The sequence below is a fragment of the Cebus imitator genome, unplaced genomic scaffold, assembly GCF_001604975.1.
Source record: "Cebus imitator isolate Cc_AM_T3 unplaced genomic scaffold, Cebus_imitator-1.0 Scaffold94, whole genome shotgun sequence".
Taxonomy (NCBI): Eukaryota; Metazoa; Chordata; class Mammalia; order Primates; family Cebidae; genus Cebus; species Cebus imitator.
In genome coordinates this window covers 6742050-6742950 of record NW_016107409.1, presented here as the reverse complement: position 1 = coordinate 6742950, position 901 = coordinate 6742050, and the positions used below count along the sequence as shown (strand labels likewise).

The window sequence follows — 901 nt, the reverse complement described above, 5'->3', positions numbered from 1 at the left end:
TATACATAAATATATCATTAAAATGCTACATTTTTATCATTTGTTCCTCTCTATTAAACATGTGAGAAAAAGGGTGAGTCTCACCTTGTTGCCCAGGCTGGAGTGCAATGGCATGATCTCAGCTCACTGGAACCTCAATCTCCCAGGTTCAGGCGATTCTCTGATTCTCCTGCATCAGCATCCCAAGTAGCTGGGATTACAGGCAAGCACCACCATGCCCGGCTAATTTTTGTATTTTTAGTAGAGATGGGGTATTCACCGTGTTGGTCAGGCTGGTCTCGAATTTTTGACCTCAGGTGATCCACCTGCCTCAGCTTCCCAAAGTGCTGGGATTACAGGCATGAGCCACCACTCCCGGATGTGTTTCTAGATTTTTTTGCACTGATTTCCCAACATATTAAATATTAGATTACATCCCAAACTCTATCTGATTACTGTATAGCATGAAAGAAAACAACTCTAAACTGTATTGGTTATTACCAAGTTTAACTTCAATCACATCAAGTGTCATACAAACACTACCTACCTAAGTGGCTAAGACCTGAAATTAAGCACTGATCATCTTATTGATTCTGCAGGCTTGTCAAGTGATGCTTGTTCAATTTCCAAATGTCCTTCATATTGATCAAAGTGATTACCCTGAAAAAAGATGATTACAGCTGTTTTTCAAGAACAATAAATGTCAAATTTAAAATTTATAACAGCCTAACCAAACTAAGGGTTATTTTTCCCTCCCTCCCTCTATTCCTTCCTAGAAACTGCAATCATTTTTTCAGTAGACAATCAAAACCACACCACAAATTCCGACTTTAAAAAAAATTATAAAACCGTATTAGGGCCGGGCACAGTGGCTTAGGCCTGTAATCCCAACACTTTGGGAGGCGGAGGCAGGAAGATCACT

At 39.8% G+C, this 901-nt stretch overlaps 1 protein-coding gene across 1 annotated transcript in view; it reads right to left on the bottom strand.

Annotated features, from left to right (window-relative positions):
* Positions 1–465: 465 nt before the first annotated feature.
* IFT20 (intraflagellar transport 20) overlaps positions 466–901 on the bottom strand; it is a 27641-nt gene continuing 27205 nt past the window's right edge. The window contains exon 6 of the mRNA XM_017536021.2: positions 466–639. Within this exon, the coding sequence (XP_017391510.1) occupies positions 564–639 (76 nt within the window). The 3' untranslated portion in view covers positions 466–563. The remainder of the gene's footprint in view (positions 640–901) is intronic.